We start from the raw sequence: 24,168 nt of genomic DNA, 5'->3' as shown, positions 1-24,168 counted from the left end.
AACACACTTCAAAAAGCACTAGAAAATGGTTTGAGAGAAAGCACTGGAGATTTCGAAGGTGGCCAGCAATGAGTCCAGACCTGAATCCCATAGAACACCTGTGGAGAGATCTAAAAATGGCAGTTTGGAGAAGGCACCCTTCAAATATCAGGGACCTGGAGCAGTTTGCCAAAGAATGGTCTAAAATTCCAGCAGAGCATTGTAAGAAACTAATTAATGGTTACCGGAAGCGGTTGGTCGCAGTTATTTTGGCTAAAGGTTGTGCAACCAAGTATTCGGCTGAGGGTGCCAATACTTTTGTCTGGCCCATTTTTGGAGTTTTGTGTGAAATGATCAATGTTTTGCTTTTTGCTTCATTCTCTTTTGTGTTTTTACATTTAAGACAAATTAAATGAAGATAATAATACCAAAGAATTTGTGTTTGCAATCATTTTCAGGAAGAAACTGAGTATTATCTGGCAGAATTGCAGGGGTGTCAATACTTTTGGCCACAACTGTAGATAGATAGATATAGAGAGATAGATAATAGATAGATAGATGATAGATAATAGATAAATAGATAGATAATAGTTAGATAGATGATAGATAATAGATAGATAAATAATAGGTAGGTGATCGGTAGAACACATTTTCTGTGTGTGACGCTCCAGCAGTGACATAGTTTTGGTACTTTCCTAAGAATTTTTTCATTTTCACTATTAAAGTGCAGAGACATTTGGGATGATCGTCTCGTCATGTGTTTGGCTGTGACTCAGCTTATCCATAGATGTTGCTGTTCAGACTCAAATGTGTTGTTTAGAGCTCAGTCTTTGTAGAGCAGAATATTGATTATAGACCAGTAATCCAATTAGACTACTTTGCCTGTTGGTTGAATCTGTGTAACATGAACTTCCAGTGCTCTGGTACTGATAGGGCCCTGACTCCAGGCAGCTCACCCACTGTTAGCTCTGGCCAGTCGCTGATTGACAAGTAGTGTTCCCTCTGAATTTAAGATTTACCTCCTACATAATAATGGCAGCTTCACTTAGCCAGCAAATGGCTTTAGAGGAGCATTCTCTTTTAAGTTGATGTTCATTACTGGGCACAGTTTGAGATATATATATATATATATATATATATATATAAATATATAAATATATGTGTGTGCTTTACTCACCTTCCCCAGGTCCACCAGTAAATCTCGGCTGCTTCAGAGAGTTAGGGGATCCAGCTCTTGTCATACCAGAATCCCACAACCTAGAAGTTCTATCCCGACTTTTACAAGAAAGTCAGGTTCTTTCAAGTGGCATTAGGGGCATTTATCATTATTTTGGATGTTATTTAGGAAAAATGATCAGTCTGTGGCTGTTGATTAAATAGGAGGAAATCTTAGTAGGAAAAATTATTCTGAATGTGTCACAAACACAATTTTCAGGGTCAAGGTCAAGTCAAATGTTTTTTAAAAAAAACCCTCCTCCTTCACCTTATTAACCCCGGCATGTCCTTAAAAGAGGAAGCAGAGGCGTCTTGGTCAGGAAAGCACAAATTACGTTGCTTCAGAGGGGAGTATGGAACATACCAACAGAAAAATAGATTTTTTTTTTTGTTTTGCAGACATTGCAGAAAAAATCAAAACATTTTTATTTACATTTATTATTTGCATTTATTATTTTATTTGTAAATAATGTTATTATATGTATGATGTCTGTATCTAGAATGCGGATCAAAGAGCCGTTTGTTGAACTTATCAACGACTATCAGGAAGTGATCTTGATCTTACTTTCGCAGCCTTTGACGTAGCAACTTCTAGGACATGAAACATGTCCACAACTGCGTTCTCCTCTGAGCAAGACATATAGGACACTATAGAGGTGAAGTTTATGGAGTATGGAAGATCGGTGGATTTTATTGCTCAACCTGTGGTATGTGCTTCACTTTGCTCGGAGCTGCTGCATCGAGGTAGGTGCTTCGTTGTTCTACCTGTCTTCTACTTTTTGTGTTTTCACATTCAGGGTAAAAAATAGAAGTCTATATCTCAAATCTAGGAAAAATATTGTATATTGCTGGCTGCAGAATGAGTTATCTTAGAATCTGTCAGTGAGCTCATTCTGACTGTCCAATGGAATCGTTTCCAACTCTTTGATTTGTCTTTTTCTGAGCTCCTTTCCCCGGTGCTTTATCACCAGCGACCAAATCAAAGTTGATTGTGCGGGGGAACAATTAATCTGTAAAAGCCAAACTGTGCAACATTTTTAACGAAACCCAGTTGCAATTTTTTTTCTTTCAGTGCCAAATACTTGTATCTAAGTTAACAATATGTCTCCGAACATATATAACATCTGGGAATCACTCTCAGAGCCAGAACAAGGAGCTGTAGAAAATGACGGACTGAAATATACATTTATAACTGGCTAGCTCAGCACTGAAAGGTGTCTAAGGGCATGTAATCTAAGGGCAGAAGGAGGTAGGAGCTGAGACCCTGATTTCAGTGATGTGTTACTTATTAGGCTGTGTGCTGTCGTTTCACTACAATTAGTAATAATCACTCCCGGACTAGTGTCCTTGTGAGACTTAGTCCAAGCACTGATAAGCAGCTGTCAATATTCATCTTACACAGAAAGCTGCGGTATGGGGTCAGCTTTTGAGCTCTGCTACATGTAAAAACTCAGATTGCATCACAACTGCTGCACAAAGTAAATCACTGATACATCACTGGAATCAGGGCCTCTGCCCTTCCATTACCCTGCTCTCAGATGAGGTAGCAGAAACCTGATGACAGATTCGTTTGAAGAACTTTGCCTGCATGGAAGGGATATACTGTAGGTGAATTGAAATGGGTAGTAAGAAGCATAAATAAAATGGTAAATTGGTGAGAAAATGAGCAAAAGAAAACAATTTTATAAATCATTGTATGCCGTCTCAATATTCTCTTGAACAGGGACCATTGATAGTGGAGCACTTTCTGAAATCCCTTGGTTTTGGTATGAAAAAATGAACTGTATTTCCAGTCCCTGTTCCCCTTGACAGCCAAATCCTGACAATGTCATATGGAGCTGAAATATTTGAATCAGGCAATAAAGTCAATGCAAAATTGTCATCACTCAGCATCATTAAACATCCTACGTGACCAAGGCAAACTTGGGTTGTCTTTCACCCTGGGCAAATATTCAGTTTGGCTCCCCTTCCTATATAAAGTGTTATTCCCATCATCATATATGGCTTGTGATCCAAGCTACTTGGCAATTTACTGCTCAATAAAAATGGTACCGTTCCTAAGATGTTAAGACTTTTCTCTTTTGTTTACAGCTCATTGCTAATGATCAGCGAACCGTCTCAGATAATGTCTTATGCGAGCACGCTCGGGTGTTATCCGAGTATCTGGTAGTGCTCGTATATTATGTTCGTGTCCCTGCAGCTGCGTGATTTCTGGCTGTTAGACACACGTGGGGATTACATAGCAAACAGGCAATAACATCCGACCTTGCTCGCATAAGACGTTATCTGAGCACGTTCGGTCATTAATAGTGATGAGCGAGTATACTCGTTGCTCGGGTTTTTCCGAGCATGCTCAGGTGTCCTCCGAGCATTTTGGCGTGCTCGGAGATTTAGTTTTCGTCACCTCAGCTGCATGATTTGCGACTTGTAGACAGGCTGAATACATTTGGGAATTCCCTAACAAACAGGCATTCCTCCCATGTATTCAAGCTGTCTAGCAGTCGCAAATCATGCAGCTGAGGTGACGAAAACTAAATCTCCGAGCACGCCAAAATGCTAGGAGGACATCCGAGCATGCTCGGGAAAAGCCGAGCAACGAGTATACTCGCTCATCACTATTCATTAATCCTCATTACCTTAGAAACCGATCACCATTGCCAGATAGTAAAACATGCGCAGTGCTTACAAGCTGTTTTCTATTTAGCTGGTAGAGTAGTTGGAAACTACACCAGGATGGGAGGAATCTACCTCCAGCAAAACAAACACCAATAGGGACCCTACACATGAATCAATCACCAATAGATAAAATGAAGAGGATTACAACAGAGAAAAGTGGGCCCCACAGAGAGCCAACCCTACCATACCAATATAACTGGGAATCCCAATCTCCGAAAACCTCACAATTAGGTCAACAAATAGAGGGACCAGAAAAGGTAGAGGGTCAAACTTCTACCCACAAATTAATCAAGATTTTTTTCCAGCTAAAAACTACAAAACCAAAAGAGGCAAAAGAGGGGGGAAACTCACCCAAAAGAAAACAACAACAGCTATCACTACACAAAAAATCTTTAACATTATTATTATTATTATTATTTATTGTTATAGCGCCATTTATTCCTTGGCGCTTTACATTTAAGGAGGGGTATACATAAAAACAAGTACAATAATCTTAAACAATACAAATCATATTTGGTACAGGAGGAAAGAGGACCCTGCCCGTGAAGGCTCACAATCTACAAGGGATGGGTGATAATACAGTAGGCGAGGGTAGAGCTGGTCGTGCAGTGGCTTGGTCGATCGGTGGTTACTGCAGGTTATAGGCTTGTCGGAAGAGGTGGGTCTTCAGGCTCTTTTTGAAGGTTTCGATGGTAGGTGAGAGTCTGATATGTTGTGGTAGAGAGTTCCAGAGTAGGGGTGATGCGCAAGAGAAATCTTGTATGCAATTGTGGGAAGAGGAGATAAGAGGGGAGTAGAGAAGGAGATCTTGTGAGGATCGGAGGTTGCATGCAGGAAAGTACCGGGAGACGAGGTCACAGATGTATGGAGGAGACAGGTTGTGGATGGCTTTGTATGTCATGGTTAGGGTTTTGTAATGGAGTCTCTGGGCAATTGGGAGCCAGTGAAGGGATTGACAGAGGGGAGATGCTGGGGAATAGCGGGGGGGGACAGGTGGATTAGTCGGGCTGCAGAGTTTAGAATAGATTGGAGGGGTGCGAGAGTGTTTGAGGGGAGGCCACAGAGCAGGAGGTTGCAGTAGTCAAGGCGAGAGATGATGAGGGCATGGACTAGGGTTTTTGCAGATTCTTGGGTGAGGAATAAGTACATAAGTACATACTAACTATCCCAAACGCTCCTACAAAAAGGATTAAAATTTGCTCCAACAGCTGAAGTCAATCCTTTTAACCTTTCTATGAGCATGAAGAAATTCCTGTGCAATTTAGCCATAAAAATATTTTTTACAAAAAGGGGGATGTCCAATCCAAGTCGAATGACCAGACGATATGACAATCTACACAAGAATATATACATATTACTTTATCCAAACCCTCTACATTTAATACGACAAATTAATACTCTAACGCCTTCCGTTCTTTTGATACCATGGTAACTGTGGATGTCAGAAAAAAAATTGTAGGAGGGACCTCATATATGCATCGCAAAATTTTAGTAATAAAGAGAGAAAATCGATTATTGACCTTCAGGAGAATCATGACATCATTATCTGCCCAGCGGACAAAGGAGGGGGCATTGCGATCCTCAATCACACTATATACCATAAAGAATCTATTAGAAGACGAAGTCACATATAAAAAATTGATTAATGATCCCACTTTAAAATAGATTAAAAACTCAATATTTTAGCCCTAAAAGGTAAATCAGTGGGTATCCTAACTAAAAAGGAATTTTACTATATAATGAACCAAACTCCAAGTATAGCAGTCTTCTATTATATCACTAAGCTGCATAAGAGCACCACATGCCCTCTACGAAGACCAATTATATCAGGTGTCAACTGCCTAACTGCTAAATTATTTAGATATGTTGATACACATTTACAAAAATGCATGACATGGCTACCAGCATATCTGAAAGATATTTGTCATGCAATACAAATTCTAAAACCAAACCAGTGGAATTACAATTTTATTTTGGGCACCTTGGATATTAAATCTCTTTATACGGGCATTAGAGTAGTACAATGACAAAAATACTTCACTTCTTACATGACATGACTGATATCTATTTTAAATTCTACAATAGCTCAAAAAACAGACAGTATATTACTCCATACAGTATTATAGCCACCACATGGTGCGCCACACAGAATAATGAGCCCCATATATTTCTCCATACAGAATAATTGGTCCCATATATTGTTTCATACAGTATATGTTGAGCTCCGCATAATGCTACAGTATATGATGGTCCCCATGGATGATGCTCCAGTGTCTTATGGGCCCATATAATGCTCCATATATAATGGGCCCATTTCTAATGCTCCAGTGTATAATGGGCTCCGTAAATGCTGCTCCAGTGTCTGATGTCCCCCATTTGGAATGCTCTAATATATGATGGGCCTCATGGATGATGCTCCAGTGTCTTATGGGCCCAAATAATGCTCCATATATAATGGGCCCCATTTCTAATGCTCCAGTGTATAATGTGTCCCATAGATGCTGCTCCTGTGTCTGATCTGCCCCATTTAGAATGCTCCAGTATATGATGGGCCCCATGGATGATGCTTCAGTGTCTTATGGGCCCAAATAATTCTCCATATATAATGGGCCCCATTTCTAATGCTCCAGTGTATAATGGGCCCCATAGATGCTGCTCCAGTGTCTGATGTCCCCCATTTGGAATGCTCTACTATATGATGGGCCTCATGGATTATGTTCCAGTGTAAGATGGGCCCCATATATCATTCTCCAGTGTATAGTTCTCCTCAAAAATTGCTCCCAACCTTTAAAAAAATTAAATACCTCTCCTCGCTGGGCACTGCTCTACTCTGGACTCCTCAGTGTCACCATCTTTCAGTTCTCTGCACTTGGACTGTTTAGGCAGAGGGCATACAGACGTGATGTCATCGCAATCTCTGACCTCAATGTCACTGTCAGGAAACGCAGAAGACGTCATGGCTAGAAATGAGCGACTTTGCCTTTTTTCGGTCGAGCCGGGTTTCATGAAACCCAACTTTCTCAAAAGTCGGGTCGAACAAAATCGGCCGATTATCGTGAAAAGTCGAAGGCCGACTGAAACACGAAACCCAATTCAAGTCAATGGGGAACCAAGGTCAGCAGGGAGTGGAGGACAGGAAACACACTTACAGTGCCCATTTTAATGCTAAAAACATCAATTCTTATTACGAAGCTTGTCAACCTTAATTTACTTTATAATAATAGTTAGGCATTGAAAACTGGGGGTTATTTGGCTAAAGTTGTGGAAGGGTAGGACTAGATCCAGATTTTCGTGGGCCCAGGGCCAAAGAGTGTCAATGGGCTCCTTTAACACACGCCACAATTCATGATACTCTGATACCGCAGAGAAATAGCAGTATAGTACAATGAAAAATACTTCACTTTTTACATCTCATGACTGATATCCATTTGAAATTCTCCAATAGCTCCAAAATCGGACAGTATATTACTCCATACAGTATTATGGCCACCACATAGTGCGCTATACAGAGTAATGAGGCCCATATATTTCTCCATACAGAATCATTGGTCCCATATAATGTTTGAAACAGTATATGATGAGCTCCACATAATGCTACAGTATATGTTGGTCCCCATGGATGAAGCTCCACTGTGTTATGGGCCCAAATAATGCTCCATATATAATGGGCCCCATTTCTAATGCTCCAGTGCATAATGGGCCCTGTAAATGCTGCTCCAGTGTCTGATGTCCACCTTTGGACTGCTCCAGTGTATGGTGGGCCTCATATATCATTCTCCAGAGTATAGTGCTCCCCAAAAATAACTGTCCCAACATTGAAAACAATTAAATAAGTCTCCTCACTAGGGAATCCCTGTACTAGTCTGGACTCCTCGTCGTCCCCATCTTCCATCTCACTGCAATTGGACTGTTTAGGCAGAGGGAGTACAGATGTGATGTCATCACGCTCTCTGACCAGAATGTCACTATCAGGAAACGCGGAAGACGTCACGGCAGTGGAGCAGGGAGAGGTAAGTATTTCAACTTTGCAAGTGCTGTGATCCTGAGCAAGCAGGGGGGCCCACTCGTTGACGACGGCACTGGCACAGGGCCCCTCATGGTACGCCGGTGTGTCTGATGGTGGGTGTGCACCCCCACCGTCAGAGACACTTGATTCTACTAAGAGGGACCTTGTGCCAGTGCCGTTGCCAAAGAGTGTGCCCACCCACCTGTCCAGGGCAACAGCACTCGCACGGGTGCGTGCGCCAGGTGGTGACCCCAGCCCTGTGGGGGGAGGCAGCCCAGTTAGGGAGGTGGAAAAATTGGCATATGTAGATGTTGGACATTCAGCAGCTACAAATGGAGTAATTGGAGAAGTCCGCGGAAGAGGAGGACAAAAGCAAGTCATTTTTCTGGCAACCTACGTGTCAGCAGGGTAGGGTGGAACAAAATCCTTTGAAACCCATGCATGGTTCATTTTAATGAAGGTTAGATCATCAACATTTTGGGTCGACAGACGGGTCCTTTTTTCTGTCAGGATTGATCCAGCAGCACTGAAGACTCGTTCATATAACACACTAGCAGCAGGGCAAGCGAGCTCCTGTAAGGCATATTGTGCCAATTCAGGCCAGGTGTCAAGTTTACTGGCTCAATAGTCAAAGGGGAAAGACCGGTGAGGGAGAACATCGATAAAGGAGGAGAAGTAGTTTGTTACCATAGTTGACAACTGCTGTCTCCTGTCACTTTCCATCGATGCAGTATTACCAGTCGTGTGAGCGGTACTTGAAAAGTCAGTCCACAACATGGTCATGAAACCCCTGTGTCCAACGCCACTTTGGCTGTGTGCACCACGAACACCTCTTCCATGTTGCCCCCTACGGCTCATTGGAAAAACATCACCGCCGCTGTGTACTGGGAATGCCTCAAGCAAACGGTTAACCAGAGTTGCTTGTTTGTTAGCCATTATTAGCTCTAGGTTCTCCTGTGCCATGATGTTTTGGAATTTGCCTTTATAGCGTGGATCCAGGATGCTGGCCAACCAGTAGTCATCAGCGTTCATCATTTTGGCAATGCGGGGGTCCTTTTTTAGGATCTGCAAGGCATAATCAGACATGTGGGCCAATCTTCCAGGTGTCAATGATGCACTGCGATTGCTGGATGGAGGAGCACTTTCTGGCAAATCCACATCCCTCCAGTCACGCACAAACCCTGTACCTACCTTGCCACGCCAACATTTTTTCTTGCCCCCTGAGAAGCATCCTCTTCCCCAAAATAATCATCCCCATCATCCTCCTCCTCCTCTTCCTCTTCTTCCTCCACCTCGTCCTCGAGACTTCCCTGACCAGACAATGGCTGACTGTCATCAAGGCTTCCCTCCTCCTCTTCCTCCTCGGCTGCAGACGCCTGATCCTTAATGTGCGTCAAAGTTTGCATGAGCAGATGCATAAGTGGGATGCTCATGCTTATGATGGCGTCATCTGCGCTTACCAGCCATGTGCATTCCTCAAAACACTGAAGGACTTTACAGAGGTCCTTCAGCTTCGACCACTGCACACCAGACAACTCCATGTCTGCCTGCAAACTGCCTGCCCGTGTATCCTCCCACAAATGAATTACACCCTGCCTCTGTTCACACAGCCTCTGAACCATGTGCAGGGTGGAGTTCCACCTTGTTGCAATGTCGATAATTAGGCGGTGCTTGGGAAGGTGGAGCAATCGCTGCAGCTTCTGCATACGACTGGAGTGTACTGGCGACCAGCGGATGTGCGAGCACAGTGTTCGCACCTTATGGAGCAGGGGTGTTAACTCCGGATAATTATTGAGCAAGCATTGCACCACCAGGTTCAAGGTGTGAGCCAGGCAAGGTATATGTCTGAGTTTTGAAAGGGCTATGGCTGCCACAAAATTCCGGCCGTTATCACTAACTACCTTGCCTGCCTCAAGATGTAGACTGCCCAGCCATGTGTCACGATCTGGTTCAGGTTGGAGCCAGTGTTATTGCAACCACTAGAGGGAGCAAGGCAGGAAGCGTAGTCAGGTGAAGCCAGAAGTCGGTACACTGGATAAGCAATACTTTAGCAATGGAGCAGGCAGATAACGAAGTCAGAGGAAAAGCCAGAAGTCGGTACACGGGATCAGCGATACTTAGCAGATGGAGCAGCTGCAGCAGCAGCAGCAGCAGGAGAAGGAGCTGGACTACAGGCTGGAAGCACAATAATCACGCAATGAGGAAGTGTACTGGCTGAGGTTATATAGGGTGGGCAATTAGCAATCAATGGGCCAATTAGGAGAGCACAGGGTGGAGCTGATCAAGAACAAGAATCACTGGTATCTAGTTTCGCATGGGATCTTCCAAGCAGCCGCATAGCTCAGATGGCTGAGCTGCTGGCCAGCAGACAAGAGGTTCCAGGTTCGATTCCTGACAGTACTCCCCTCCTTCCAGGATGGCCTCTGGACATCTCAGGGACTGGTTTATCTGGATACCTCTGATGGAAGATTCTTGTTAGCCTAGGAGCATGAACATTTTCCTCCGGTTCCCATGAGTTTTCTTCTGGTCCGTAACCCTTCCATTGCACAAGATACTGCAGGTTACCTCGGATTCTCCTAGAGTCCAGAATCTTCTCCACAATAAATTCTTCCTCGCCATGGACCCTTTCAAGTGGAGGAGGAGGCTGAGTTCTTCCTGGAAATGGATTTTCACAGAATGGTTTGAGCAGAGATACATGAAACACTGGGTGAATCTTAAGACTGCTGGGAAGTTCCAACCGGAAAGCAACTTTGTTAATTTGTGCAGCAATTTGGAAGGGTCCTATGAATTTTTGTCCCAATTTAGAAGATGGCACGTGTGTTTTTAGGTTTTTAGTGGACAACCAAACCTTGTCACCCACGTGCAGATTAGGAGGTTCTCTACGGTGTTTATTTGCTGCTTTTTTATAGTCTTCTTGGGCCTTTTGCAATATCTCAATTAATTTCTCCTGGGATTCCTTTAATCTGTTGAGTCGGTCAGCAACAGCAGGGGTAGAAGTTTCAAAAGGAAGATTAGGAATACTTACTGGATGCAAGCCATAGTTAGCATAAAAAGGACTTTGGGCTGTGGAGCTGTGTTTAGCGTTGTTATAGGCAAATTCCGCTGTTGGTAAATAGTCCACCCAGTCATCTTGAAGATATGAAATGAAGCAGCGGAGGTATTGCTCGAGAGTCTGGTTCGTCCTCTCCGTCTGGCCATTTGATTGCGGATGGAAAGACGTAGAAAGATTCACAGTGACTCCCAGGGCTGTGCAGAAGCTTTTCCAGAATTTCGATGTGAACTGCACCCCTCTGTCGGAGACTACATTATCAGGAGTCCCATGCAGCTTAAAAACCTCTTTGATCATTAACTCAGCAGTTTGTTCCGCAGTAGGAATTCTTTTAGTTGGGATGAAATGGGCCATCTTTGTGAGTCGGTCTACCACAACAAGAATCACAGTCATCTTTTTAGATGGAGGTAGATCCACGATGAAATCCATTGAGATTGATCCCCAAGGTCTGGATGGAACTGGAAGAGGTTGTAGAAGTCCTAAAGGAGAGGAACGTGGTGTCTTGTTACGTGCACATGTTACACAGGAGGACACATATTTTTTCACATCCCTTCTACAATTAGGCCACCAAAAGGAACGAAGTAGTAGTTCTTGGGTTTTCATGACTCCGGGGTGTCCTGCAAGTTTAGAATCATGGACTAATTTGAGGACTTCGAGTCTCACCGATTCTGGGATATAAACCCTGTGGTTCAGCATCCAAAATCCCTTCTTGAAAAAAAGATTGACATCTTTAGGAGGATGGTTAAGAAAAGGGTCGTTGTGGTAGCCATTTTTAATCTGAGCAAAAAAAAACTTTAGAGTCCAATATTCCCAAAAAATTTTTGGGGCCCAGAATAGTACTGTCAGTATTAGAACTCTTCTGAGGTTCAGAACAAATCCTGGACAGGGCGTCAGCTTTGCCATTTCTCGAACCAGGCCGATAGGAAATTACAAAATTAAATCTTGAGAAAAACAAGGCCCACCGTGCCTGTCTTGCAGACAGTCTTCTTGCTGTGCGTAAAAACTCTAGATTTTTGTGGTCAGTGAGGACGGTCACCGGATGATTGGCACCTTCTAGGAGATGTCTCCACTCGGAGAAGGCGACTTTTATGGCTAAAAGTTCTTTATTCCCAATGTCGTAGTTCTTTTCCGCAGGTGACATGGTATGAGAAAGAAAAGCGCATGGATGAAGCTGCATCTTATCTCCAACTCGCTGAGACAGAATGGCTCCCACTGCAGAATCCGAGGCATCCACTTCAACAACAAATGGCAGTTCCGGATTTGGATGGACTAGTAGTGGTGCAGAAGTAAAAAGATTTTTTAATTTGTCAAAAGCCTCCTGTGCCTCTGTAGACCAAAAAAAAACTTGGGTTTTCTTGGTTAGCAAGGTGATTGGCAGAATAATTTTTGAAAAGTTTTTAATGAATCTTCTGTAGAAGTTGGCGAAGCCAATGAAGCGCTGAACGTCTTTCAAATTCTTTGGGGGTGGCCAATCCACCACTGCATTGATCTTACCAGGATCCATGCTCAGACCTTCTGGGGAGATGACATATCCTAAAAATTGGATCGTGGGTTGTTCGAATTCACATTTCTCAAGTTTTATGTAGAGATGATTCTCCTGTAGACGTTCCAAGACTAACTGGACTTGCCTGCGATGCTCCTCCAAGGTATCTGAAAATATAAGAATGTCATCGAGATAAACAACAACAAATTGATCCAAAAAATCTCGAAACACATCATTAATGAAGTGCTGAAAGGTGGCTGGGGCATTGCTAAGGCCAAAAGGCATCACTAGGTACTCAAAATGTCCGTATCTTGTTCTGAAGGCGGTCTTCCACTCATCTCCAGGGCGAATCCGTATGAGGTTGTAGGCCCCTCTCAGGTCCAGTTTAGTAAAAATTTTAGCAGAGCGGAGTCTTTCTAATAACTCTGGAATTAACGGAAGTGGGTAGCGATTTTTTACGGTAATTTTATTAATTTCCCTGTAATCGATACATGGCCGCAGAGTTGAGTCTTTCTTTTCAACAAAGAATAAGGGTGCCCCAGCTGGAGATGTAGAAGGTCGGATGAAGCCTTTCTCTAAGTTTTCATCCAGATACTCTCTCAGTACCTTCAGTTCCGGTTCAGAGAGATTATAAATTCGCCCGAATGGAATAGTTGTTCCAGGAAGCAGCTCGATGGGGCAGTCATACGGACGATGAGGAGGCAATTGATCAGCTTTTTTCTTGCTGCAGACATCAGAAAATTGTTGGTATTGTGGTGGTAGTTTATCTTCCTTCGTATGAGAAATCTCAGATACTTGGATTTGTTTAGGAACAGGTGGATCACTATGGCAATTGTTCTTACAGTATTCTGAAGGGAAGGTAATGGTCCTTGAAGCCCAGTTGATAGAGGGGTTATGAGTTGAGAACCAGGGAACTCCTAGGATAACGGGAAATTTTGGAGAGGAAATCAGATGGAAACTGACAGTTTCGTGATGATCAGGTTCCATACAAATCTCAAGTTCAATCGTCTCATGAGTAACAGGTCCAGAAGATAAGGGTGATCCGTCCACCGTTTCCATTTCGATTGGTATGGATTTAGTTCTGCTTGAAATATTATTATCCAACGTGAATTTTAAGTCCATAAAATTCCCTCCTGCTCCAGAATCCAACAAGGCCGAACATCGTACTGTTTGGTTGCCCATTATGACCTGAATGGGAGTGACAAAATGAGATGATGATGCACACATCTTGTTTTTCTCCTGCGTTACTGATGAAATCTTCTGCATACTAGGATATGGCTGTTGGGAGAGGTCTGTATCGCTTGCAGTCATGTCGCTTATGAAGGCTATAGTCCTTTTATTAGGACAATTGATGGCGAAATGACCTGAGCCCCCACAATAGAGACATAAATTTTCAGCCCGTCGCCTCTGCTTTTCTTGTGCTGAGAGCGGTTTTCGAATAACATCGATTTGCATCGGTTCAGACACACTTTGCGTCTTTTGTTCATGGTTAGACGAAGAGAAAGAAAAGGCAGGGTTATTTTCCAGTACTCGAAGTCTCTCCTTTCTCCGCTCGGTGAGCCTCTGGTCTATTCGAACACATAGGTGAATAAAGTCTTCCAACTGATCAGGGGTTTCGCCCCTGGCAAGCTCATCCTTTACTGACTCTGATAATCCTCGTCGAAACTGACTTCTCTGGGCCGCTGAGTTCCATGTGGTGTCGGCCACCCAGCGACGGAACTCTGATGTATATTCAGCGACCGAGCGTCGTCCTTGGCGTAAATTATGCAATTTGGTTTCTGCTGTGGCACAACGGTTTGGATCATCAAAAACTTGATTCATAGCTGTGATGAAGGAATCTAAGTTATTAAGGATGTCATAGTTCTTTTCCACATATGGTGAGGCCCATGCAAGAGCTTCATCAGTCAGGAGATTAATCAGAAAAAATACTTTCTTCCTATCGCTGGTAAATGGAGCAGGTTGCATTTGGAAGTATATCCGGCATTGGTTGAGGAATCCTTGGTACTGCTGACGATCCCCACTGAATTTTGCAGGCAGCGGCATTCGTGCGTTTGATTCTGGGCTTGAATTGCGCATGTCAAGAAGTTGCCTTTGTAGTTCAATTATTTCCTTTTGTTGGCCTGATACTACTGTTTGTAGTTTAGAATATTTTTCTTGGTAAGTGGTACAAAAACTTTGACGTTCAGAAACTTGTTATGTCAGGGTGGCTACAACGGACTCCATTTTGGCGCGTGATTATTCTGTCACGATCTGGTTCAGGTTGGAGCCAGTGTTATTGCAACCACTAGAGGGAGCAAGGCAGGAAGCGTAGTCAGGTGAAGCCAGAAGTCAGTACACTGGATAAGCAATACTTTAGCAATGGAGCAGGTAGATAACGAAGTCAGAGGAAAAGCCAGAAGTTGGTACACGGGATCAGCGATACTTAGCAGATGGAGCAGCTGCAGCAGCAGCAGCAGCAGCAGCAGCAGCAGCAGCAGCAGCAGCAGCAGCAGCAGCAGCAGGAGAAGGAGCTTGACTACAGGCTGGAAGCACAATAATCACGCAATGAGGAAGTGTACTGGCTGAGGTTATATAGGGTGGGCAATTAGCAATCAATGGGCCAATTAGGAGAGCACAGGGTGGAGCTGATCAAGAACAAGAATCACTGGTATCTAGTTTCGCATGGGATCTTCCAAGCAGCCGCATAGCTCAGATGGCTGAGCTGCTGGCCAGCAGACAAGAGGTTCCAGGTTCGATTCCTGACACCATGACTCAGTTTGTCACTGCAAGTAGTCGGCCAGTACCTCCGCGGTGTGTCTGTTGTCGCCCAAACAAATCATCTTCAACACAGCCTGCTGACGCTTACCACTAGCTGTTCGATTGTGGGACACCTCGTGTGCAACACTGGCAGCTGTGGATGGACTGCTCGTGCGACTGTGCTCTGTGGACGAGCTTTCGCTTGAGTAGGAGGAGGGTCGAACGCCTACAGCGAAGTGTTTCCTAGACCGTGGGCTATGTAGCGCTGTCCCCTGTGGACCCTGCATCCACCACATTAACCCAGTGCACAGTGATGGACATGTAACAGCCCTGGCCATGCCTACTGGACCATGCATCTGTTGTGAGGTGCACCTTTCCACTCACTGATTGCTTGAGTCCATGAACAATGCGGTCTTTCACATGCACGTGGAGGGCTGGGATGGCTTTTCGCGAAACGAAGTGCCGACTAGATAGGTCATAGCGTGGTACTGCGTAGGCCATGAGCTCGCGGAAAGCTTTGCTTTCAACCAACCGGTAGGACATAATCTCTAGCGAGATTAGTTTGGCAATGTGGGCGTTCAAAGCCAGTGTATGCAGATTAGAGGATGAGCACTTTCTTGTCCTACTCAGAGTCTCTGGTAGGGTGAGCTGGACTTGAAAGCTGCATATGGTGGAACTAGCGGAGGACATGGCGGACTGAGAGAGGGTTGGTGATGGTGTTGGTGGTGTTGCTGATGGCCTAGATTCAGTCTTTTGTAGCAATAACATTGTGATTCCATGACTGTGCTAACCGGTGGGCTTACAGTGGGGGAAGCGATGTAGCGTTGCTGACTTAAAAAAGATAAATGTCCAGCTCCACAATATAGTGAAAATGCAATTCTTTATTCACTTAATCCATACACATGAGGTTAAAAGCCAGCATGAGGTTACAAGGCTAGCGTTCTACGCGTTTCAAGTGACTAGGCACTCTTAATCATGATCAAATGTATGTCGATGTAGCGTTGCTGACTACCTTCATTCGGAGGAGGTGCACATGTGGTACTTGAGGTTTGGTGTTGTGTCCATGCTTGCAAGTGCATGGTGGTTAAATGTCTAAGCATGCAACTGGTATTCAAATTTCTCAGATTTTTCCTTCGGCTAAAGGTCTTTGCACACTTCTTACAGATAACTTTTGCCTGATCATTAGGATTTTGTTCAAAAAAGTACCACACTGCACTCTTCCTACTATGGAAGACATTTTAAGACCTTGCACGCTGTGCTAATTTGACCGTCTGGCCAAGCTGTCCTGCAACCCTTTTGGTTTTTGTAACACGTTTTTGGACTGCTACTGTCCTGCCAGATAACAGTTGTTGCGGTGTCGTTGCCTGCTGCGGATCCTCCTCCTCCTCTTCTGAGCTATTGGCAGCGGCACCCTCTTCCCCAATGGATGCCAATCTGGGTCAACAACTGGGTCATCCATCACCTCCTCTTCAATTTCATGTGCACCTTCCTCTGTGTCACCGTGTAAGGTGGTATAGTATGCGGGAAGGGGCACCTGAGTTTCCTCAGGGTCTGAGTCTGCCTCAGTACACTGCGAGGACAATGTAGTGCTCTGAGTGAATGTACCAGCAGAAAAATCTAGCAGTGGCTATGCATCAGTGCACTCCATGTCAGATTCATCTTGGACTGGGGAATTCACGATTTGACTTGCTAACCCAGGCATGGTATGTGAAAAGAGCTCCATGGAGTAATAACCAACAGAGCTGATGCACAAAAATAGAGCCTCCCCTGTCACTGCACACAAAGTGTTGTGTTGTAAGTGGAAATCACTAACAGCAGAAGCAGTTTTTTTGGTTCTTCTTCCCTGCCTAACGCTCTCCCTACAGAATCAGCAACAGCAGCAGTTCTCCCTATGCTAAGATCGGCATAAGTAAGATGGCGGTCGGCGTTCACGCCCTTTCATAGCCCCTGTGACGCCACACAAAGCCAGCAAATCACTTGCATGCCCTTCTCAAAGATGGTGGTGACCGATGCCTATGTCATCGCGTTGCCACAGTCCTCCATCATTGGCTGAAAAAGGGTGCTGGAAGCATCTTTTGAAACGCGACTTTGACGCTCTGGTCGCCGACCTCATGGCCGACCTCACGCTATGGTCGGGTTTTGTTTCATGAAACCCGACTTCAGCGAAAGTCGGCGACTTTTGAATATGACCGACCCGTTTAGCTCAACTATAGTCACGGCGGTGGAGCAGGGAGAGGTAAGTATTGCAAGTGCTGTGGCCCTGAGCAAGCAGGGGGGGCCCACTCATGGACGACGGCACTGGCACAGGGCCCCTCATAGTACGCCGGTGTGTCTGACAGCGAGTGGGCCCTCCCACCGGCAGAGACACTTTTGCGTACTATGAGGGGCCCTGTGCCAGTGCCGTCACCCACAAGTATGCCCCCTCACCTGCTCAGGGAACTGGCACTTTCATCTGCACCTTCCTCTGTGTCACCATGTAAGGTGGTATCGTATGCGGGAAGGGGCACCTGAGTTTCATCAGGGTCTGATTCTGGCTCTGTAGAGTGCGAGGGGAATGTAGTGCTGTGGGTGAATGTACCAGCTGAATCATCTAGCAATGGCTGTGCATCAGTGCATTCCATCTCTGATTCATGTTGGACTGGGAAATTCAGGATTTGACTTGATAACCCAAGCATGGTATGTGAAAAGAGCTCCATGGAGTAATCTGAAGTGTGGGCTGCCGCATCCTTCCCTTTTGGTGGGGGTGAAGGACACAAGGAAAGGGGTTGTTCCTGACCAGAAGCCTGCACTGACGACTCAGTGCTTGCATTTTTTGACACTTCAGAAGAGGAGGCGATAGAGCTGGAGGCTGTGTCAGCAATGTAAGCCAAAACCAGTTCCTGATGCTCCGGCTTTAAAAGCGATTTACCTACTCCCAGAAAAGGGAGCCTTCCAGGCCTTCTGGAGCCAGATCATGACGTAGGCTCAACACCTCCTGCCTTAGCTGCTATTGTGCTTTTGGCACTACCAGCAGATGCTCACCACCACCATCTGTACCAGCTGGCTCCCCACGCCCATGTCCGTGGCCTCTTCCACCATACTTCCTAATTTTTGTGAAAATGGACCCAAAATACCAGCAGATATATGGAACTGTGTTGTGAGTTCATTTTCCCCTTCGTCACTGAGGTCTGGTGAACTCCCTATTCTGGTAAAGGAAGGTAATGAGTCTGATTATAAGGCACCTGAGTCTAATGAGGATGACTGGCTGAGTGGAGTCACGGACTGGATATAAGGCTGCCTTCTGCCCTGCGGGTGATTTCTCTGTGGACTTCTAGGACACCAGTCTGATTCCTGCTCCTCTAAAGCTAAGTTTTCTGTTTTGCCTGTTAGCCTTTTTGTTTTGTTTTGTGTTTTCCTTGCTTTTCTGTATTCTGCCATTCCCTTCTGGGGTGAGCTGAATCTCCTTTTGCCTGTAGCTCTGTCTTCAGAATATTCCTGAGTACTGACATAGCTTTTTTGAAGCCTAGCGTCATCAGGGCCTTTTTTACTGTCAGTCTGTTGGCTCTTATTTTCATAGGGTTTTTCACGGATTGCAGACAGCAGCCTTCCTGTCCTTTTCTATCTAAGTTAGCTTGGGCCCCGTCTTTGCTCAGTCTATCTTTCTGTCTGTGTTAGTATTTTCATCTTGCTTCACCGTCATTATATGTTGGGGGCTGCCTATTGCTTTGGGGTCTGCTCTGGGGCAGTTTAGATTTCCCCTTTCTTTCTTTAGGCCTATTTAATTCTCCGGCTGTGATCGAGGGGTCTAGGGCATCGTAGGAACCCCCCTAGGCTACTGCTAGTTGTGTTGATAGGTTCAGGGGTCTGCAATCTGATAGCTGCCAACTCCTCTGGTTTTCTGGACTTAGCTAGCATTTCTGTTTTTGCCTCCTACGGTGACTCAATCATAACAGAATCACCTGCCCTACCGCAGATCCTAGGGTACTCAATAGCAGGAAAGAATTGTGTTTAAAAAAAAAAAAAGGTGTGTGTATATTCTTTCCTCTATATCTCTGAGGCCGTAGGGGGAATTTTTTTTTTCTCTCTCAATGGAGATAAAGCAATTGTCTGATCGTGTGGAGCAGCTCGCTGCGGAAGTGCGGGGAATTTCCGCCTACCTTGCTCGTTCGCATGCTGTTGAACCAAAGATCCCTACACCTGATGTATTTTTTGGGGATCGATCTAAATTTTTGAATTTCAAAAATAATTGTAAATTATTTTTTGCCTTGAAGCCTAACTCGTCAGGGAGCTCCGCGCAGCAGGTTAAAATTGTCATCTCTTTGCTGCGTGGCGATCCCCAGGATTGGGCATTTTCTTTGAAACCAGATGATCCTATTCTGACTAATGTGAACGCATTCTTTTAAGCTTTGGGGTTGTTTTATGACGAACCTAATGCTATTGATCAGGCTGAAAAGACCCTGTTGGCATTGAACCAGGGTCGAGATTCTGCAGAGTTGTACTGTCAAAAGTTCCGAAAGTGGGCGGTCCTTACTACTTGGAATGATAATGCCTTGGCTGCTCTCTTTCGGAAGGGTTTGTCAGAAGCCGTAAAAGATACTATGGTGGGATTTCCTGTTCCCTCTGGTCTGGACGATTCTATGTCATTAGCCATTCAGGTTGATCGGCGTTTACGTGAACGCAGGATTGCACGAGAGGTGTTGCCACCGGTTGAACAGACGTCTGAACCTATGCAATGTGATAGAGTTTTGTCTAAGGTGCAACGTCAGGAGTTCAGAAGGCGTAATAAGCTGTGTTTTTTCTGTGGAGATGCCTCGCATATTATTTCTGTTTGTCCTAAAGGAGAGAAACGCTTTGCACACACATTTTCTGTTGGTGGTGTTCAACCTAAGTTTCTTCTTGCAATTACTCTGATCTGCTCCCTGTCCACATTTTCCGCCAAGGCTTTTGTGGATTCGGGAGCAGCGCTAAACCTAATGGACTTGGATTTTGCTAAACGTTGTGGATTTCTGATGACAGCTCTGCAGACGCCTATCCCTTTGAGGGGGATTGATGCTACTCCTTTGGCTAAAAATAAACCTCAGTTTTGGACCCAGGTGGTCATGCGGGTCGCCCCAGACCATCAAGAAAATTCCAGATTTTTGGTATTGCATGGTCTGCATGATGACGTTGTTCTGGGGTTTCCCTGGTTGCAAATTCATAATCCAGTTTTGGATTGGAAATCTGTGTCTGTGGTGAGTTGGGGTTGTCGGTGTGCCTTTAGTGAGGCTCCGGTTTTTTCCACCTCTCCTCAGTCGCATGATGTTCCTGACTATTTGGTGGACTTTTATGATGTATTTAGTGAGAATGAGTCTGCGTCCTTGCCTCCTCATTGGAGTTATGACTGTGCAATTGAACTAAGCCCGGGGTGTAAATTTCCCAAGGGTCGGCTCTTCAATTTATCTGTACCCGAGCACGAGGCTATGCGGTCCTATATTAAGGAGGCGTTGGAGAAGGGTCATATTAGACCATCCTCTTCACCCTTAGGTGCCGGTTTTTTTTTTGTGGCCAAAAAGGATGGTTCTTTAAGGCCTTGTATTGATTATCGTGCCCTCAATAAAATTACTGTTAAATATCAGTATCCGTTACCCCTGATTTCGGATCTATTCTCTAGAGTTAGAGGTGCTTGCTGGTTTACCAAGCTTGACCTCAGGGGGGCGTATAATCTTATCCGTATTAAGCAGGGGGATGAATGGAAGACGGCGTTTAATACTCCGGAGGGACATTTTGAGTACCTGGTGATGCCTTTTGGGCTCACTAATGCCCCTTCTGTCTTCCAGTGCTTCATGAACGATATTTTCCGAGATTTTGTCGATAAATTTTTGATTATCTATCTGGATGATATTTTGATCTTCTCCAAGGATTGGGATTCTCATGTGGAACATATTCGGACTGTGTTCCGGATCTTGAGGGAGAATTCCCTGTATGTCAAAGGATCAAAATGCCTTTTTGGAGTACAGAGGATTTCATTTTTGGGATTTATTTTGTCTCCGTCAACTATTGAAATGGACCCGGCCAAGGTACAGGCCATTTATGATTGGGTTCAGCCCACTTCTTTGAAGGCCCTCCAGAAGTTTTTGGGTTTTGCTAATTTTTATCGGAAATTTATAGCAAAATTTTCTAGTATTGCCAAGCCATTGACTGATCTGACTAAGAAGGGTGCTGATGTGTTGAATTGGTCTCCTGAGGCTGTTGCTTCCTTTCAGGAGCTGAAGCGAAGATTTACCTCCGCCCCGGTTTTGCGGCAACCTGATGTCTCACTCCCGTTCCAGGTAGAGGTGGATGCTTCTGAGATTGGTGCAGGAGCTGTTTTGTCCCAAAAGGATCCTGTAACATCTAAAATGAATCCCTGTGCTTTCTTTTCCCGAAAGTTCTCTCCATCTGAACGTAACTATGATGTGGGGAATAGGGAACTGTTGGCCATGAAATGGGCATTTGAGGAGTGGAGACATTGGTTGGAGGGAGCTAAACATCAAGTTGTGGTCCTCACTGACCACAAGAATTTGATTTACCTAGAGTCGGCTAAACGCTTGAACCCTAGACAGGCTAGGTGGGCCTTGTTTTTTACACGTTTTGATTTTGTGGTCTCTTTTCTTCCTGGAACTAAGAATGTCAAGGCAGACGCCTTCTCTAGGAGTTTCTTTGCTGATTCTCCTGTGGTGACCAAGCCTGCTACCATCTTAGGCGAAGGGGTAGTTCTTTCTGCCATCTCGCCCGATTTGAGACTTGCTCTGCAAGAGTTCCAGGAGGACAAACCTGAGCGTTGTCCCAGTGGAAAGTTGTATGTTCCTGACCAGTGGAAGAAGAGAGTGATGTCTGAAGTTCATTGCTCTGCATTGGCTGGTCATCCAGGTATTTTTGGTACTAGTGATCTGGTGAGTCGCTCTTTTTGGTGGCCCACCTTGTCTCATGATGTCAGGAATTTTGTGCAGTCCTGTGGGACTTGCTCCCGGTCTAAATCTTGTTCTCGCTCTAGTGGGTTGTTGATGCCTTTGCCGGTCCCCAGGAGGCCATGGACCCATATTTCAATGGATTTCATCTCTGATATGCCGGTCTCTCAAAGAATGACTGTTATTTGGGTGATTTGTGATAGGCTCTCTAAGATGGTTCATCTTGTACCACTCCCTAAGTTGCCATCTTCCTCTGAGTTGGTGCCCCTGTTTTTGTAACAGGTGGTTCGCTTACACGGGATTCCTGAGAACATTGTATCTGACAGAGGAGTTCAGTTTGTGTCTAGATTTTGGAGAACCTTCTGTTCCAAGCTGGGAATTCAGTTGTCCTTCTCCTCTGCTTTTCACCCTCAGACCAATGGGCAGACAGAGAGAACAAACCAGACCTTGGAGTCGTATTTGAGATGTTTTGTTTACGCTGATCAGGATGATTGGGTTTCATTTTTGCCCTTGGCCGAATTTGCTTTAAATAATAGGGCTAGTTCTGCCACTTTGATGTCACCTTTTTTTTGTAACTTTGGGTTTCATCCTCGATTTTCTTCAGGGCAGGTGGAGCCTTCTGCCTGCCCAGGTGTTGACACTGTGGTGGAGAGAATGCACCAGATCTGGGACCAAGTGGTGGATAAGTTATCTCTCTCCCTGGAAAAGGCCCAGCGGTTTTCCAATCAACATAGGACCATTGGTCCCCAGTTTAAGATTGGTGATATGCTGTGGTTATCATCAAAAAATATTGCTATGAAGGTGGCTTCTCCTAAGTTTAAGCATAGATTTATTGGACCTTACAAGATTTTGGAGATTATTAATCCGGTCTCTTTTCGTTTGGCTCTTCCTGTCACATTTAAAATCCATAATGTGTTCCATAAGTCCTTGTTGAAGAGGTTTGTTGAACCAGTTGTTCCTGGGGTGGCACCTCCTGACCCTGTATTGGTTGAAGGTAACATGGAATATGAGGTAGAGAAAATACTGGATTCCCGTCTGGCTAGACGGAGACTCCAGTATTTGGTTAAGTGGAAGGATTATGGTCAGGAGGATAATTCCTGGGTCTCTGCCTCTGATATTCATGCCAAAAGATTGGTGCGTGCATTTCATCGGGCTCACCCTGATCACCCTGGTGGCGTGGTTGAGGGTTCGGTGACCTCTCCTCAGGGGGGAGGTACTGTTGTGAGTTCATTTTCCCCTTCGTCACTGAGGTCTGATGAACTCCCTATTCTGGTAAAGGAAGGTAATGAGCCTGATTATCAGGCACCTGAGTCTAATGAGGATGACTGGCTGAGTGGAGTCACGGACTGGATATAAGGCTGCCTTCTGCCCTGCGGGAGATTTCTCTGTGGACTTCTAGGACACCAGTCTGATTCCTGCTCCTCTAAAGCTAAGTTTTCTGTTTTGCCTGTTAGCCTTTTTGTTTTGTTTTTTGTTTTCCTTGCTTTTCTGTATTCTGCCATTCCCTTCTGGGGTGAGCTGAATCTCCTTTTGCCTGTAGCTCTGTCTTCAGAATATTCCTGAGTACTGACATAGCTTTTTTGAAGCCTAGCGTCTTCAGGGCCTTTTTTACTGTCAGTCTGTTGGCTCTTATTTTCATAGGGTTTTTCACGGATTGCAGACAGCAGCCTTCCTGTCCTTTTCTATCTAAGTTAGCTTGGGCCCCGTCTTTGCTCAGTCTATCTTTCTGTCTGTGTTAGTATTTTCATCTTGCTTCACCGTCATTATATGTTGGGGGCTGCCTATTGCTTTGGGGTCTGCTCTGGGGCAGTTTAGATTTCCCCTTTCTTTCTTTAGGCCTATTTAATTCTCCGGCTGTGATCGAGGGGTCTAGGGCATCGCAGGAACCCCCCACGGCTACTGCTAGTTGTGTTGATAGGTTCAGGGGTCTGCAATCCGATAGCTGCCAACTTCTCTGGTTTTCTGGACTTAGCATTTCTGTTTTTGCCTCCTACGGTGACTCAATCATAACAGTACTGTATCAGAAGCTTACAGCTGTATACAGTCTAGGGATAATTGTAAATCTCCGTATATATTTCATGAGTCAGACACAGACGCTCACAGGCTCAGTATGGATTAG

General features: G+C 44.8%; 1 protein-coding gene across 1 annotated transcript in view; it reads left to right on the top strand.

The window, feature by feature from the left end:
• Nucleotides 1-1,770: 1,770 nt before the first annotated feature.
• Nucleotides 1,771-24,168, top strand: part of TLR4 (toll like receptor 4) — a 116,162-nt gene continuing 93,764 nt past the window's right edge. The window contains exon 1 of the mRNA XM_073573123.1: nucleotides 1,771-1,938. Coding sequence (XP_073429224.1) covers nucleotides 1,867-1,938 — 72 coding nt within the window. The 5' untranslated portion in view covers nucleotides 1,771-1,866. The remainder of the gene's footprint in view (nucleotides 1,939-24,168) is intronic.

The sequence above is a fragment of the Dendrobates tinctorius genome, unplaced genomic scaffold, assembly GCF_039654945.1.
Source record: "Dendrobates tinctorius isolate UK_male_01 unplaced genomic scaffold, ASM3965494v1 ptg000034l, whole genome shotgun sequence".
Classification (NCBI taxonomy): domain Eukaryota; kingdom Metazoa; phylum Chordata; class Amphibia; order Anura; family Dendrobatidae; genus Dendrobates; species Dendrobates tinctorius.
The sequence above is the reverse complement of the archived record's forward strand: the minus strand, read 5'-3'. Positions and strand labels throughout refer to the sequence as shown.